The sequence below is a fragment of the Phycodurus eques genome, chromosome 4, assembly GCF_024500275.1.
Source record: "Phycodurus eques isolate BA_2022a chromosome 4, UOR_Pequ_1.1, whole genome shotgun sequence".
Classification (NCBI taxonomy): Eukaryota; Metazoa; Chordata; class Actinopteri; order Syngnathiformes; family Syngnathidae; genus Phycodurus; species Phycodurus eques.
In genome coordinates, this window is record NC_084528.1 from 32,148,988 (window position 1) to 32,166,058 (window position 17,071).

General features: G+C 42.2%; 1 protein-coding gene across 1 annotated transcript in view; it reads left to right on the top strand.

Annotated features, from left to right (window-relative positions):
• Positions 1-4,608: 4,608 nt before the first annotated feature.
• The window catches only part of ntrk1 (neurotrophic tyrosine kinase, receptor, type 1), a 35,637-nt gene continuing 23,174 nt past the window's right edge, over positions 4,609-17,071 (top strand). Inside the window, exons 1-3 of the mRNA XM_061675318.1 lie at positions 4,609-4,802; positions 9,340-9,414; positions 16,910-16,981. Coding sequence (XP_061531302.1) covers positions 4,609-4,802; positions 9,340-9,414; positions 16,910-16,981 — 341 coding nt within the window. The remainder of the gene's footprint in view (positions 4,803-9,339; positions 9,415-16,909; positions 16,982-17,071) is intronic.

The following is a 17,071-nucleotide window of genomic DNA, read 5'->3' on the forward strand; positions in this document are numbered from 1 at the left end:
TGGGCTCATGGGACTTACCCTAAGAAAAATACACTTCGCCCAATAAATTGGGGATATTGGTCTTTAGGGTGAAATTTCAGGGTGAACCTAAAATGCTCTAAAGTACTGTTTCAGTACTTCTTGCATCTTGCTGTTCGGCAACAACAGCAAAATTCACAATGAACAGACCAATACAATTACGTAAAAAAAAGAGCGTAGCGAAAAACATTTTCTGCACCACTTTACAGGAAAAATGGAAATTTCCCTTTCAGCCTCTCTATTTAAATCCGTCTGCCTTGACTCGTGATTCTTTCCATAAGTTGACTCCTTTTTACGACCATACTCATCTCCATCACTTTGGTTTTAAATCTCGGTATTTTAAAGACTTCTGTACCTTTCAAACTGTCATTGTTAACGCTTTTTTTCAAACTTTTTGGGGCATATTTATCGGTAAGATATTTTATTCACCGAACATAACGAGAGCAAAACGACGCCGAACAATCGATGAACAGTCCCCTCGCCAACAAACACGAAGCGGCCACTGCGCTTGGAGTGCCACAGATTGTCATCAGCAGGTTGCAACAGAGGGACTGGAAGAGTCACAGAAAGGCAAACAAAGTGGACGTTTTTTGGAAATCTTCATGGATCGAACACCTATTGTGAATTTTGACAATCGGCTCCTTGTTGTCGAAACAGAAAGTTCAGCCAAAAGTACGGAAACACTGAACAGTTGGACAAATTAGTTTCACCCGTAAAGGTTATGGTCAGTGGTGAACATAAGTGGTGCGCAAGTGCACATGAGCACTAAAAATGTGAACAGCGCATTTTGCATTTTCCTCTTTTGGGGGGAACGCAGCGGTAGACGAGGATCACATAGTGTCGTGTCGTTCGCCGACGACTCATTTAAACCAACGAATCTTTTGAGTGAACGTGCTGAATGGAATCGCTTCACTGAGCCGTTCCTCGAGGGCGGCTACGGTGGCCTGTCAAAATATGTCTTCATGTGAAAACGGTTTGTGGTGCAAAAAAAAAAAGAAAATTGTGTACTGCTGACCTATACCGCATACTGTAAGTCCTGAATTGTCCCCTTCCATCAAAATCCATTCTTTTCTACAGTTTTACGCATACTGTGACATAGGTCAAAATGAGTCTGTGACCCGGTTTTAAGTTTGCCATCTGCGCCATTCGTCGAACACTAAACCGCTTGCAAAACTGGTGGCTTTGAAATCACCGTCGGTGTCACGTCGGTTCACCAATTAATATTCAAGTACCCGCCCACTCAATTCTCAATAAAGATTTTGGAGAAAAACAACAACAACAAAAACAAAAAAAACCTGACCACTCAAATCAAATTCACGTGATCCTGCGTCGCCATCGAGAATATGCTGAGCACGGAAAAAGAGGCGGCCTGGAGGAAGTTGCCGCATCTGTTAAGCGCTCGTTTTCGGAAGCGAAAGGTTAAAAAGCAACGAGAATACCTTGAAAAATGCCATCCTGCCCTGCAAAAACTCCAAATCCTACCAAGATTTGGCTTAATTCTAGTCAAAAATAATCGGATGAAATTTAAAATAACAATCATCACCTAAAAAGTAACTTGTTAGACAGTTTTCACCTGTTTCAAGCTAATTTTTCAATAAATTACCTGTGGAGTAAGTTTTAATTTTTTTCAAATTTGCTTAAAACAATTGATGAATTGTCTAAAAAGTATTTACCTTTTTAGGCGATGACTCTTATTTAAGGCGTAATCAGAAGGAAACGAGAAAGAAGACAAATATTCTTGGTAAGATTTTGACTTTGCAGTGTGGGCTAGCGCTGCGCAATATATCGAAAAAATATCGTTATCGGGATAATATCGCGTGCAATATGCGTATCGCAATAAATGAACACGTATATAGTATTGTATGCTTTGCTGCACGTGTGCCGTTTATCTGAGTTTGACCAACCATATGCGACCTTAAATATGCATCGCCATCCACCCCCCCTAGATACTCGTCTCCTATTGGCTAGAGCGGACCCATAGGCGTACAGTGAGAAACTCACAGAAGCGGGCACATACGGACGGAAGAGGAGGAAATGAACGAGGACGAAAACAACAAACAACTTGTGCCTGAAATGAAATATAGGAGAATACATACAGCATGCTTTTTTTTCTTGCCGCATTAAAAATGCATTTATTTCATTAGATACAAATATCATTTCTTACGGGCATGTGAAATATCGCAACAATATCGATATCACAATATTTTAACACCCATATGGCAGATTCCATTCATTAATGTGGGCATTTCCAACCCAAATGATCTTATAAACCTGATAAAAGGACATCAAAGTTTATAGAAAATAATAACAACAAACATTTAAGGCAAGGGACCTTTTTAGTTCATCCAATGAGGTTGGTGCGTCGGGGGGGGGGGGGGGGGGGGGGGGATGGGCAGCAAGCAACGACCTCTGGTGTTCCTTTGAGAACAAGACCAAAATGGATACGTGCAATTTAGGTTCCTCCTGAAATTCTACCCTGAGCCCAATCGCCAAACTTTTTGTGAGTAGCGTAAAACACGTCAAGATAATTTCCCGGATTTTTCCTTCTACAAATGAAGAGCGCGCGCTCCAGTTTGTCTCATCTTCCTCGCGGTCTCTCGCAACACTTTTGCTGTGAATAAGCACTTTGTCCCGCAGCACTTTGCTGAGCTCAGGCCGAGAAAGGAGAAAAAAGAAAAAGAAAAAAAGAGAAGCGTGTGTAAAAGGAAGAGTCATTAAGCCATCAGATAATCCTGATGACAGCAGCAAAAAAAAAAAAATGGGGTTTTTAGCACCCGCTCAGTAATTGTGGTCGGGACACGGCGACCTCGCTGGCGAGGGGAGGGGGCGGGAGGGGCAACGCATTTGTCCCCAGGGGAAACGCAGCATCCACTTACGGAGACGACGTTGGAGCGCTGCACTGATCAGATAGATGTCCGCAGCGGCGTTAACGCTCGATTTCGGCTGCGCGCTTCACCTGTTCGATCCCATCTGGAGCTCGACGTCAGAATCCAAACCCGACGCTCGCGGATAAGATCTGGGAAATATGCGGCGGCCATCTGTCAGACAGAACGTTCGTGTTCAACATCCGTCGCTCAAAGAGCTTGTAACGAGACTCCTTTTTAGCCTCGACCAAGGAAACGTTCGTCGCCGTTTGAGCAGGAGCGCACAAGCGCATAAGTGCAGCGCTACCTTGGCTTGAGAGCGCCATTCATTCCGTGGCAAAACTCGATTTCTTTTGAAATCCAAACTCATTTTCTCATTGGAATGAACTGAAAAGACCGTTAATGACAACGTGACAAGTGGCCGACCATCTTTGTGGAATTGTCTCGAAAACGTGGACTCGGCACTTCAGAGGCCTCCCTCAAAATCACTTTATGACAAATGAATTCACGAAAGAACAACTGATGACTAAAGTACATGACCGATTCTCGTCAATAATGTCCCATTTGCGCTGTTTAAGTGGAGTTTTTAGGGACTCCGTTTGAAACGATCGTTGTGAGGCGTCCACTTGGGAGAAGCGCTCCATTGGAATTTAAGCCCATACGAGCTTATTGGTGGCTATTTTGAACTGAACTTTGTCAGCCAATCGGAGAAGGGCTTCCCCAAGGAGCAAACAATTGAGGTCATATGTAAAAATTAAGTTAGACTGTTTAACTCAAATTTGAAAGTGTTTTTGACCGAACGTTCTGGAGGCGATATCACACAAAAACGTTCCCCAAAAGACTTTTTTTTTTTTAACGACACTAAAAATCTCAATTTGTCAAGATTCGTTGTGTGTTGCACTCGGGTTTAAGAGGCCAATCCCACCGCACTCAGCATTTGGACGACTCTCGTCACGTCGCGGATTCGAGCGATTTGGGAGTGAGGAACGAATGAATGATTGCGACCGCAGTCGCCGCGTTCGCAATCATTCACTCATTCAAAATGCCGACAAGTGTTGTAACTACTTCACGAGTTGACATTCAGTCCTCGAGTCACTGATGATGTCGTGGTACATTCGCCTGACTTCAGTTCCCGCTCGGTGACGGTGCGAACGTGAGTGCGAATGGTTGTCCGTGTCGATATGCGACTGATTGGCGACCGGTTGAGGGCGTAGTCCGCCTTTCGCCCAAAGTCAGCGGGGATAGGCCTCAACAGGATGAGCGGTATTGAGAATGGATGGATAAACATTGATTCCTCGATCCGTCCTTCCGACAGCGAACATTTAAGAGTCGAGACGAGATCTCCTCAGCTTCATCATCAACACACCCTGACCAACCCCCCCCCCCCCCCCCCCCAACAATCCCGCTCCCTTATTTTCTAAGGTGTCTGGTGACTCTTTCCCCTCCCTTCCATGGGAAAGAGAGAGAGAGAGAGAGAGAGAGAGAGCGAGACATCAGCCCATCACCACCACCGCCCCCACCCCACCATGTCCCCAGGGGCCCCTTGCCCGCCTGCCTCCCTGCCTGGCCGCCAGCCGGCCCCTCCTGCTGCTCAGTACAGCCGTGCCTCCGCCCTGGACCCCGACTTGCCGGAATCTCCGCTTGTGAACGCTCATCTTTGCTGACTCTCCACAAACACCCGACCCGAGCGAGGGGAGAGAAGACCCCCGCCCCCTCCCTTGCGAGAATGGCCGTGGCAAAGGGCGCAGCATCTCTGGCGCTGGCGCTGCCCCTGCTCCTGAGCCTGGCACCGGCGCCCACTTCGGGAGGGTGCCCGTCGGCCTGCCGCTGCTCTTTCGCCATGCTGCAGTGCCTGGAGCCCGACGGGATCGCCGGCGTCCCGGCCCTGGTGCCGCAGGAGAGCGAGAACGTGACGGAGATGTGAGTATCGCCGGCGTGCTTGACAAACCTTTGTCCCAGATGGAAATCTTACCCGATGACCACTTTGATGGAAGCGTTAGTGATGACTACGAAGAGTCACTTTGCTTTTTAGGAGTCTCTGGTGACTTTGAGATTAGGGTCTTGGAGTTGGTACGGCTAAGTCCAACTTTCTCCAACGTGACGGAGGTGTATCGCTGGCGTGGTTGACAAAACCCAAGATGAAGATGGATTGTTCACCCAATGACCACTTTGACGGAACCGTTTGTGATTTGTACGTATATTTACTTTGGGTTTTTGGGAGTGAGCGGTTGATTTGGGATTAGGGTCTTGGAGTTGTAAGGGCCGACTCCAACATTCTCGATCAGAACGGAGATGTGTGTATCACCGGCGTAGATAACAATCTATACTTCGCCACTTTGATGGAAGCGATTGTCATTTCTACACATGAGATGAAGGGCTCCGATACCAACTTCCACAAATTCATATCCGCAGTCACGTTGGAGTGGCTGTTACTTAGCTTCTGCGGTCATCGTTGGAAAGCCAGATGCAAATATCGGACGCATGTAGAAAATCCATCCCAAGGGGTTGAAAATGTTTGCGTATCCTCTGGTGTCACAGACCCTTCTTGAAAATTCCCCAGAGTTTTCTCCAAGGAGAGTTACATGAACTTTCAAAGTTGCCTTTTTTGACGGCAACGTGATCTTGAGACTATTTTGGGAAGCCTTTTCCTATGAGCCGTTCGTAGGATAGATTGTACTCCTTCAGGTCAGCGGATCATTACTTGGGTCCCTCGCCGCGCAAATGATTTTTGATACAAAAACTATTTTTCAATTACTGAGACTGATGCGAATTCCTGGCAAACAATCCGCGGAAGTTTGCTCTGACCTTGTTTGTTCCATTGCAGGATATGCTTGGACCGATAGCGAGAAACGGCGACTCTTAGACGAGCTCGGGTTTCATAGCTTTGCCAATGATGAGAGGGAATCAACAGGACTTCCATCCATCCATTTTCTGAGCCGCTTATCCGCACTCGGGTCGCGGGAGTGCTGGAGCCTATCAACGGGACTTGTTATGTTAATAAGTAGTCAACATTGTGATTGCAGGAGGGCTCCGGTGGCATATTGTTATGAAGGTTGCTCCAATATGGAAATGGGAATGTCACTCTCATCACTGTTTTCTCGTTTCGCTGTGAACCCGCCCCCCCCCACAAAAAACACATTTTTCATAAAACGACTTTATTCTTGAAAGATTCCGACTTTTCTCTTGGAAAAAGAAAGGACTATACATTATTCTGGGGAAAATGCTACTGTTTTTCTTGAATAAAAATGACTAATCATGTAACACCATGACATACTAAGGAGGGGGGAAAAAAACATTTTTCTTAACAAACTAACAAACATTTCTCTTCACATCATAGTCATGAGACTGGAATGCTTTTTAAACACATTCTTTTAATAGATTAATTTATTTTCTTTAAAACATGCTAAATTATTAATAAAAGATGCAACTTTTTCTTGAAAAATATGACTGTCTTCAGACTACGTCTTTTACTTCATTCTAAAAAAAGAAACATGACAATGAAAAATGCTAACTTTTCCTAAAAAAAAAAAAAAATTTGACCTACAAAATAAGACATATTCTCAAAAAGCAACATTTTTCTTCATTTCTATGACTTTTTTATTGAAATAATAAGACTTTAATCACATTATTTTACTGGTTGTTTCTCAAAAAAGGACATTTAAAAAAAAATAAAAATTAAAAAATGTAATTATGAATTATTAAAATTAAAACATTAAAAAAAAAAAATCAACTTCATCAAAGTATACAACTATATTTTTAACAACTTTATTCTAGTAAGACTTTTTTTCTTGAAAAAAAAAAATTACAAAAATAAAAATCCGAAATAAATAAATTATCATAAGACTGCACCATTTCTCAAAAATAGTTTTTTTCTCTTGAAAAACGTTTTTTCTTTTTTAAACGGATTTAAATACAGTAAGATTACGACTTGATCATAAATCATAAATATTTTTTATCATAAATCATAAATGTTTATCATAAATCTTTTTATGATAAAAAAAAGTCATTTTAAAAAAAAAAATTGGGACTGGGGTGAAATTCTGAAAAAAATACAACCTGAAATTTTTTTTTTAAATGACTTTTTTTCTTGTTAAAAATTACTTATCTTCCCCCAAGACTGACTATTTTCTTAAATAAAATGGGACCTTAATTAGCTTCGTCTATGACTTGATTCAAAAATCTTTTGATTTGATTTTAAAAAAGGACTTAATTATCAGAAGACTGTAACTTTTCTCAAAACTACAATGAGACTTTTTTTCCCCCCTCAAAGAAATATGACTTTTCTTCAAAATAAAACATCTTGAATCACTTTAGTCTACGACTTCCCTCTCAGAAAAATGCTTTTTGTTTTTTCTTGGAGTAGTTGCGTAAGAATAAGACATACTTGGGGGGGATATTTTCCATGCATTCCCTGTAGCGGGAAGCTCGCGGGCGTGCTGGCGCCCATCCCAGCTGACTTTGGGTGAGCGGCGGAGTACACGACCCTGAACTGGTCGCCAACCAATTGCACTCACATTCCCCGACGGACAGTTTGTTTGACTTGAATAAACCTAGCATGCATATTTTTGTTTTTTTAATTATCTTGAAAAAAAAGTTAGTTTTCCCTCTAACTAATGAATTCTCATGAGACAGACTTTTTCTTCTGGGAAAAAAATATATTCTTGTAAACTCGTGATTTTCTCTCTCCCCAAAAATCCCTTTATTTTCGAAAAAATTTGACTCAATAAAAGATCCTATTTTCTGAAAAACTGACTTTTTTTAATATGACCTAAAAAATAAGATTTTTTTTTTTTTTTGTTCTCCAAAGACTTTTTTTCTTCAAAATAAAATACATAATCACTACTATATGACATTAATTTGTTTTTCTTAGAAAAATATCAGTAGTTGTTTAGGACTATGATATGCTTGGGGAAATAGTTTTTCCGAAAACAATTTTTCTCTTGAAAAAATACTTTCTCTCAAACTACTTAAGACACACACACACACACACACACATATATATATATATATATATATATATATATAGTTATGTTGTTGGTGTTTTTTTAAGTAGAGAGTAAGTTCTCTCTAATAAAATACATTATTGATGAAAAAAAAAAGTGTGTTAGTTGCTTTGCTGTGGAGACGGAATGAACAGTTGTTTTTTGAGACTTTCAGGTGTACTTAAGGGATTGCGGGAGGGCCCCGTCAGCATATTGTCATGAAAGCGGCAAGTCTCGCTGTAAATGTCGCTCTCGACAACGCCACGCTGCTTTCTGGCTTTGTTCGGCGCAATTAGGCGGCCGAGCAATTCTTGAGAACTTTTCTGAAACGCTATTTGAGCGGCGCGAGTGCATTACTCACACCTCCATCACCGCTGTCAATCTAAGCCACCCACGGCCATCGCGGTGTCCATCTCCTTCCCCCTCGTCGGTATTCCCCCGTACAGCATGCGCTCGCTGGGGCCGGCAAATCGATAAGTGTGCATTTTCAAAAACAACAACGCACGGTATATTAGGGGTGGAACAAAAAGGAGAGGCCATTAACAGCAGGCGGAGATTCATCATACGCGGAGTTATAAATTCAATTTTGCGAATTGCCAGTCAATGAGCAGTCCCCCGCCCCGCCCTCCCCCGGGAACAATAGATGATATACAACCCAATTGGCTCAATCCAATAAGTAAAGGCGACGGGGCGATCCTGGGCCCACCTGCCCCTGTAATCACATTACGGCCGCGTGCGTGGGCCCATCAAACAGGAATACAGACACACACACACACACACACACACACACAAACACACAAAAAGCTTGGCCTGCTGCGAACAAGCAGGACGCCTGCAACTAAGCTACATGCCGGAGGTATTTGTGTGCATATTTCGCAGCTCTTTCGTGGATTACTGGACTGTCTTGACATTATGATGGCTCACACTGCATAGAAGTATTCGCTATCCATACACTGTAATACAGCGTTTTCCTCAAGAAATACTTCGTAGTCGCGACATGACAAGCGGTGGCCATCTTTGTGGAATTTTCTAAAAAACATGGAACGAGCACTTCAAATGACACCGAAACCATCCATAGCAAATGAATTCCTGTGGATCGTCACGTTTTGTCATCCCTTTGCAGTTTGGCCCTCATGTTCACTCGTAAAAGTTAAGAAGTGTTCGTGTGTGATAGTCTTCCAATTCTCCAGTGGGCATTGTTGTGATCTCAACCCCCCACCCACTTACTTTCATAGAACAGACTAGCTGGGTGGCAAACAAATAAAAACATTGATAATACGAAAGGAGGAGGATGAGGAGTCATATGCGGTTGCTGGATCGAACGGCATCCGTCAAAGTGTGTCCAAGGCGCGCCGTGTTTGGATGACGGCTACGTCCAATGTTCACCAACTCAGTGGATAACATTGAAGTTTGACTTTTTTTTCAGTTTTATTTCATGTCTGCACAATAATTGGCACTTGTTGCTTTGTTCGCAGCTACATTGAAAACCAAGCGGGCCTGGAAAATATAACGCAAGCAGAACTGATGAACTACAAAGAGCTAAAAAACCTGTAAGTATTATTATTTATTTCCCGACTTCATATATTCATAAAGTTATCGGACTAAAACAGGCAAAACTGCTCAAGCTTTGAGGATGCCCGACAGAATTTGTTGGCAAGTCTTTCATTTGTGTGCTAGCTCTGGTTTCTCTCAAATAAATATGACTTTATTCTCATAAGAACAAATACTTTTTTTAATTACCACCTTTTTTTAAAAATAAAACTTACTTCTCTCTAAATGTTGAACAGTTTTATTTTTAAGACTTTAAAAAAAAATAAAAAATTGGGGGGGGGGATTTTTTGGGGGGAGAATTTTTGGGGGTGATCAGAGAGACAGACTTCAATATCGTACGGTTATAATCATTATTATCAAAGCGTACATTTTTGTCGAAATTGGGGCACTAGATGTTCACGAAACATTTTTCATATTTCATGTTCTGGCTGAAAACTTACCAAAACTGACACAAGCAAGCAGGTCAGCTCTTCGACGACAGTTTTGATCGAGTTGAGGCTTTCGCCCGTCTGCTTGACTTTAGTGGCTCCTCCTAAACGTGGCAAACCACATTTAATCAGCAAAATAAGCCACAACAAACATGCCGAACATTCATATCAAAAAGTATATTTAACTACCTTTACCTTAACATGTCATCAACGTATTCTACCTGTTCGGTTCTAAAACGCATTTCTGGCAAGCTCATAAAAATAAAAAAAATAAATAATAATAATAAAAGACACCCCTTTGCTTAGCTCATGGTATAATCCAATCCATGCTGTGTTTTGCTAACTGGACGAAAGAATTGCCACACACTTGCTCAACGGAGACGTTGGAAACTCGAAACTGGTAAAAACACCTCTATAGTTACATATAAAGTTAATATATATATATATATATTTGGTTCAATATAGTACATGCAGAAGACAGGAGAAGAATTGATCGCCTTTTCTGACTTGCAGCTATTCTCGCGCGCTGGCGAGACACGTAATGCGCATGCGCAATTTGCGTCCCGCTATAACTCCCTCAAACTTAAGCACACGCATAATTCAATCATTAAAAATATTCAGTTATACACTGGAGACATTGTGCCGGCTAAAAAAATGATAGTTATGTTATGTTATGTTATGTTATGTTATGTTATGTTATTGACGTCTTGAACAAGTTAAGAAACAGCCATGTAAATCGTCGCCGTCGCGTTCAGCCTCATGCTGCATTCACGACCATTGGAAAAGTAGTAGAAAATATCTGATTTTGAGTTTACGACTTCCGGCTTCACGGCGTTCTGGTTGGAGGTAAACAACATGGCTGACGAACTCATTTTGTTGAGATAACTTTACTGTGGTTATTTTGTTTCTTTAACTGACGTTTTGCGTTCACGTCAAATTCCAATGTACGTTTCCTTCTTGAAGGTATAAAATGTCCAACTTCCGAGCATTTTGGAACACACCACCAAGTACCTTTTTGACGCCCCTCAATAACGTCACGAATGACTACAAAACAATCATTTTGTGCATTTAACGCAACTTTTTCTGAGTTGGGAAATGAAGGAAGAAAAGCTTAGTGTAAAGCCATTTGAGTCTTTAGTCCATATCCTTGATTTCTAGCTTAAGGTCCATGTACTAGTATACTCTTTGTCCACAGTATGAAGCGCCTTAGTATAACGACTGTTTCTTACGAATAAAGTTTATTTCCACTTTTAGTGCTACTTTTGGCCAACTAGTCGGGAACTTGACCTAATTTGGAAACTGTTGTGCTCCACTTCAACAACAGCTTGACTCAACTAGTAGGCATGGGTCACGCACTAGTAGCTTACCAGGCCCCAATAGTAGTTTTGCCTCATTCGTGACATGTTGTTGTCCTACGAGCAGAGGTAGACCAAGTCATTGCTTTGCAAGTCACAAGTAAGTCTCGAGTTTTTTCCCTCAAATCCCAAGTCAAGACAGGCAAGTTCCGAGTCAAGTCGCAAGTCCTACCAACAAAATAAAAATATATTTTAATACTTGTAATGTGTACATTTAATTAATATGCATATATTAAATACTGCCTTTATATATTTAATATATTTTAAAATAAATAGATTTTATCAAAACAAATTTGATAAACAAGTGGCATTGAACCTTTATTAGAAAAGTAGACGACCGATCACAATTTTTGCACCTTCAAAGCCAATCGTCAAGGTGGGGTTCGTTTATTGCCCCTTCAAAACCGATTGATAGCACGTTTTTAGTTATTATATGAAAATGCTATCCTATGAGTTACTTTTTCTCACTTCATTTCTGAAGTGACTTTAAACAGACCAGTCACAAATAAGAATTTGCATCCAGCAGTGCTGCAATTAGTAATCGAGTATTCAACTCACGATTCTATCGGAATAATCAAGTGAAAGAATCAAATATATTTTTGCTTGCTTAAAGAGCAATTATGAATACCCAAGAAAAAGGCAACATTTCACTGAATGATGAATGACTCTTTTCGATAACTGTTTTTCTTGAATTCACGTTTTGCATATAGCAGGAAACTTTATTTTCCTGTCTACAAACATTTCTAGTGAGGCAATTTCAAGCACAAGTATAAATTGATGTCAGTTTCAGGCTGGCATTTGTTGTATCAAACACATAAGGCATTAATTTAAAAAGAAGAGGAACATACGTTTGTCATCTTGTTATTAAGGTGCAATTTTATCCAACTGTGGTATCTCAGTCGGAACACTGTGTAAAAATATTACGTCAAAAAGAGGCGAAGAAAAGGACACGATGAAGAATGTAGTTTCATGTCAAATAGATGCTAGCTGTGTGCTGATCGATTGGTAAATAAAGTGAATAAAAAAAGAAATACAGTACAAGACATATTCTTGAGAACACGACACTGACTCAACCAAACTGCAATGAACAGGACCTCCAGAGAGTGCACTGCAGGCCCGCCGTGTAACTATTTGCGTCATCGTTCACAAAGCTAGTTGCTAATGCCAATGAAAACAAGCATGCGTTACATCAAGCCGCGCGATTCCCACAATGCAATGTGGATTTATGCTGTTGTAATTAAATAATTATTTAATAATTAACATCCTTATTGTTACCTGGAATAATACAGCTCTGTGGGGGCCACAAGCCAGTACAAACTGTAGGCCGGTCCCTAGCCCGGATAAATGCAGGGGGTTGCATCAGGAAGGGTACCCGGCTTAAAACTTTGGCAAACAAATTTGAACGTTCGTTCGAAGATTTACATACCGGATCGGTCGTGGCCCGGGTTAACAACGTTCGCTACCGGTGCGTTAACCTGCTACTGGACAGCTACTTTAGGCTGAATATGAAGGAGGGGTGGAAAGCGGGGTTCTTAGGCAGAATGAGAAGAGGAAAGCACAGAGCCTAGAACTGAATGCAGGGACTTTGAATGTTGGGACTATGACAGGAAAATCTCAGGAGTTGGTTGAGATGATTAGGAGAAAGGTTGATATATTGTGTGTCCAGGAGACCAGGTGGAAAAGCAGTAAAGCTAGAAGTTTAGGGGCAGGGTTGAAATTATTTTACCATGGTGTACATGGGAAGAGAAATTGAATCGGGGTTATTTTAAAAGAAGAGTTGGCTCAGAATGTCTTGGAGGTGAAAAGAGTATCAGATCAAGTGATGAGGCTGAAACTTGAAATTGAGGGTGTTCTGTATAATGTGGTTAGTGGATATGCCCCACAGGTAGGATGTGACCTAGAGGTGAAAGAGACATTCTGGAAGGAACTAGACGAAGTAGTTCTGAGCATCCCAGACAGAGGGAGAGTCGTGATTGGTGCAGATTGATGTTGGTGAAGGAAACAGGGGTGATGAAGAAGTGATGGGTAAGTACGGCATCCAGGAAAGGAACTTGGAGGGACAGATGGTGGTAGACTTTGCAAAAAGGATGAAAATGGCTGCAGTGAACAGTTTCTTTCAGAAGAGGCAGGAACATTGGGTGACCAACAAGAGCGACTGTAGAAGCACACAGGTGGATTACATCTTGTGCAGACGATGTCATCTGAAGGAGGTTACTGACTGTAAGGTAGTGGCAGGGGAGAGTGTGGCTAGACAGCAAAGAATATGACTCTGGTGGTGGGGAGGAAGATTAAGGAGACAAAGGCAGAGCAGAGAACCATGTGGTGGATGCTGAGAAAGGAAGAGTGTAGTCCGGCTTTTCGAGAAGAGGTGAGACAGGTTCACGGTGGACAGGAGGAGCTTCCAGAATTCTGGAGCGCTACAGCCAAGGTGATCAGAGAGACAGGCTGGAGATTACTCGGTGTATCTTCTGGTAGGAAAGGGGAGAAGGAGACTTGGTGGTGGAACTTCAAAATACAGGAAATCATACTGGGCCAGAGGTTAGCTAAGAAGAAGTGGGACACTGAGAGGAATGAGGAGAGGTGAAAGGAATACATGGAGATGCGACGTTGGGCAAAGGTAGAAGTTGCAAAGGCCAAACAAGAGGCATAGGATGACATGTATGCCAGGTTGGACACTAAAGAAGGAGAAAAGGATCTCTACAGGTGGCAAGGATGTGGAGCAGGTTAGGGTGATTAAGGATAGAGATGGAAATGTGTTGACTGGTGCCAGTAGTGTGCTGGATCGATGGAAATAAGTTGATGAATGAGGAAAATGATCGAGAAGGAAGAATATAAGAGGCAAATGTGGTGGACCAGGAAGTAGCAATGATTAGTAAGGGGGGACTGTTGGAAAGGCACTAAAGACGCAAAGACATTCCTGTGGCGCTATGGAAGCCTCTAGGAGAGGTGACTGGGGAGTTTTTTATCAGCTTGTTCAACAGAATTCTAGCAGGAGAGAAGATGCTGCAGGAATGGAGGAAAAGTGTGCTGGTGCCCATTTTTAAGAAAAAGGGTGATGTGCAGAGCTGTGGGAACTATAGAGGAATAAAGTGGATGAGCCACACAATGAAGTTATGGGAAAGAGTAGTGGAGGCTAGACTCGGGACAGAAGTGAGTATTTGCGAGCAACAGTATGGTTTCATGTACCACAGATGCATGATTTGCCTTGAGAATGTTGATGGAAAAGTACAGAGAAGGTCAGAAGGAGCAACATTGTGTCTTTGTAGATCTAGAGAAAGCCTATGACAAGAGTACCCAGAGAGGAACTGTGGTACTGCATGCGGAAGTCTGGAGTGGCAGAGAAGTATGTTAGAATAATACTGGACATGTACGAGGGCAGCAGAACAGCGGCGAGGTGTGCTGTAGGTGTGACAGACGAATTGAAGGTGGACGTGGGACTGCATCAGGGATCAGCCCTGAGCCCCTTCCTGTTTGCAGTGGTGACGGATAGGCTGACAGGTGAGGTTAGACTGGAAACCCCGTGGACCGTGATGTTTGCAGATGATCTGCAGTGAAAGCAGGGAGCAGCTGGAGGAACAGTTAGAAAGATGGAGGCATGCCCTGGAAAGCAGAGGAATGAAGATTAGCCGAAGTAAAACAGAATATATGTGCATGAATGAGAGAGATGAAAATAGTTGGGGTCAACCGTCCAGGGCAATGGTGAGTGTGGTTAGGAAGTGAAGAAACGGGTCCAAGCAGGTTGGAACGGGTGGAGGAAGGTGTCAGGTGTGTTATGTGACAGAAGAGTCCCTGCTAGGATGGAGGGCAAAGTTTATAAAACAGCGGTGAGGCCGGCCATGATGGACGCATTAGAGACCGTGGCGCCGAAGAGACGACAGGAAGCAGAGCTGGAGGTGGCGGAAATGAAGATGTTGAGGTTCGCTCTCGAAGTGACCAAGTTGGCTAAAATTAGAAATGAGCTCGTCGGAGGGACGGCCGAGGTTCGATGTTTTGGAGACAAAGTTAGAGAGAGCAGACTTGGATGGTTTGGACACGCCCAGACGAGAGATAGTGAGTATATTGGTAAGAGGGTGATGAGGATGGAGCTGCCAGGCAAGAGAGCGAGAGGAAGACCAAAGAGAAGGTCGATGGATGTCGTGAGGGAAGACATGAGGGCAGTTGGTGTTGGAGAGGAGGATGCAGGAGACTTACAGGCTTACGTGGAAAAGGATGACGGGCTGTGGCGATCCCTAACGGGCCAAGCCCTGGGGAGAAGAGGAAGAAGATTGTTGTGTTGTCATTTCTGTGTGTTAACAGCGGTTCCTGGAATGTATACCTTATTTAGCGGTCACATTTATTTATGTTTTTATATTGTACTTTTAAAAAAAAATAAAAATTAAACCATTACTTTAGGTATTGTGTGAAATAATGTCCTCTTGCTCACTTGCTCTACCAGAGTGTGCCCAACAGGGCGTTAACGGTTAAGAGATAATAAGAAATAACTACACATTAGCAATAATGATGTAGGACACTTATCATATTTTCCTGTTGGAAAACAGGAAGTTGCACATAAAGCTGTAGAAAGGGAAAACTACAAAGTGTTGGTTTCTCAGTTCTTGGGTCAAAGTAGCAAGCCTTTTCAAGTCAATGTATTCCAGTCCAAGTGAAGTCACGAGACGTTGTTGTTCAAGTCCAAGTCGAGTTCGTCTTTTAACATATTCTCGAGTCGAGTCTAAAGTCATCAGACTCGTGACTCGAGTCTGACTCAAGTCCAAGTCATGTAACTCAAGTCCACATCTCTGCCTAATAGTGTGCCCAAATGTCATACAGCAATGGATTAAAAAAAAAAAAAAAACTTAATAGGAACACATAGGCGCTGAATTGTCTTAACTCGGACCTTAAGGGTACAGACTAAATGCACAAGCGGCTTCCGGTAGTCCGGCTTTCACAAACAAAACAAAAGGCTGTCATGTTGTCGTTTGTCCGTAACGAGAACCCATATTTCCCAGTTGTGTGGAACGCGGCATAAGAACCTTTGAAAGCTGTCAAGTGGATTTCCTGTGGAGTTCCGTTTGGAATATTCTGGAGGGCTCGTTCCATTTTACTCAGTGTGGGGGAGGCGCGAACGGCTTCGCTAATATTGCTCTCGCAACAACATCGTCATCATCATCATCAGTTGAACAACTTTTCTCATCGTGAAAGGAGGTTTTGGGGTCTTAATGGTCCATATTTCATGAACAATTTGATTTCATGTATTTTATTTATTTTTGCTCAAGAAAATGAAACTGGCCGTCATTTCCAATCACATCAATCCATTTTAGAGCAATTGGTAAATAACTAAATGCCTTTGGAACGACGCCCCCTTTTCATTGCTAAAATCGACATTGTTTTAAATATGGACTATCGGGAGTGCTGTTAACAAAAGGCGTGACTAAAATGTTGAACTGCTCTCTAGCTTCTTTAGTTTTCAGGATAGATGCTTTCAAACAGGCTGTTTAAAAAAAGCTTCAAAACAATATATAAAAAAAGTCATGATCATAATCGAGATGGGACACTATGAAAACATTCATCTTGATCATTTTTTTTTTTTGCCAGTTCGCCCAGCCCTCATCGCAGCCTTAAATTCCACAGAACTTCAGTGCATCTTCAGCACTCATTCACACCCATTTTCTGCACAAATGACATTTTCTATGTATTATTAGGAATCCCGTTGATGTTTTGGTGTTTTGCAGCACGGTGACGTCATGCAAGCTGAGACACGTCGCCGCCGACGCCTTCCGCCACAACCTCAAGCTGCAGTATGTGTAAGTGTTGCTTCCGATTAGCGAAAAAAAAAAAAATCGTTACAAAATCGGAACAAATCAGAAGTTTACAAGATCAAATATAATCTTAAT